Genomic DNA, 1,002 nt, shown 5'->3' on the forward strand with positions numbered 1-1,002 from the left:
GTTGCTATTGATTAGACATTTAGCTTTGATTTGTGATCCACATGTGATCACTTTTTTTTGGCGATTTTGAATTCATGTGCTTGATTTCAAATTCCAACATGTAGTGTTTTTTGCTTTTTGTTATTAAAGTTCACCTCCTTGATTTTAGATTACTCCTTGTCTGGATCAATAGAAGCTGATTCCAAATTCCTTCTTCCACCTGCTAGTGGTTTTGGCCAGTTTGGTGTCATCTGCCAGTTTTAGAAACATAGCTTCCATTCCCTCCTTCAAGACCTTACTAAAATATTGAACAGACTTGATCTGCCTGAAGTGCTGCCATCCAGTTCTGCCCCCATCTTGCGGCAGGTATGCACACATATGCTTTATTCTGGTATCTAGCAATTCATCTGTGGGCACTGGGCCAGCTACCCTGCTAACATGAAACAAAGGCAAAGCAATGTGGCAAACATAGCAGAGCATCCAAATTCCAGCGGGATCAGCCCTCAGGAGGAGACCAGTATCTGCGAGAAGCAGGTTTTCAGCATGTTTGATGATCGCATTGTGACTGTCCGCACAGTATGAGGTGTCCCTGCTCACGGCAGGGGGGCTGGACTAGACGATCTCTAAAGGTCCCTTCCAACCCAAAACATCCTATGGTTCTATGCTGGAAGTGGCATCATCTTTTGGTGTCTCAAATGGGAAGAAGGCGGCTTGTAGCCAGATACTGGAAGAGCGCCATTAATTCTCTTCTCTAGCCTGACGGTAACAGAGAAGCAGTGACGTGCCTGTGCCTTCAGATACGTAACGGCTTCTTATTCTCGTGTGAAGGCCACTACAAGACACTGTCCCTTACGAACCAGCCCTGAAAAGCAGGGAGGGAGGGAGGGTACCACTACATTGACAGGTCCCGCGGCCCGTCCTCCCCTCAGCCCGCAGCGCTCCCCGAGCCCTGCCCAGCACGGACCGTTACCGTTCGCCCCGGCACCCGCCCCCCCCCACGCCCGCCTCCCTGGTGCTGGGCCG

At 50.0% G+C, this 1,002-nt stretch overlaps 1 protein-coding gene across 1 annotated transcript in view; it reads left to right on the forward strand.

The window, feature by feature from the left end:
* The first annotated feature begins 417 nt into the window (after nt 1-417).
* The window catches only part of SF3B1 (splicing factor 3b subunit 1), a 23,298-nt gene continuing 22,713 nt past the window's right edge, over nt 418-1,002 (forward strand). Inside the window, exon 1 of the mRNA XM_009643528.2 lies at nt 418-555. Coding sequence (XP_009641823.1) covers nt 418-555 — 138 coding nt within the window. The remainder of the gene's footprint in view (nt 556-1,002) is intronic.

The sequence above is a fragment of the Egretta garzetta genome, unplaced genomic scaffold, assembly GCF_000687185.1.
Source record: "Egretta garzetta isolate BGI_Z169 unplaced genomic scaffold, ASM68718v1 scaffold297, whole genome shotgun sequence".
NCBI classification, from domain to species: Eukaryota; Metazoa; Chordata; class Aves; order Pelecaniformes; family Ardeidae; genus Egretta; species Egretta garzetta.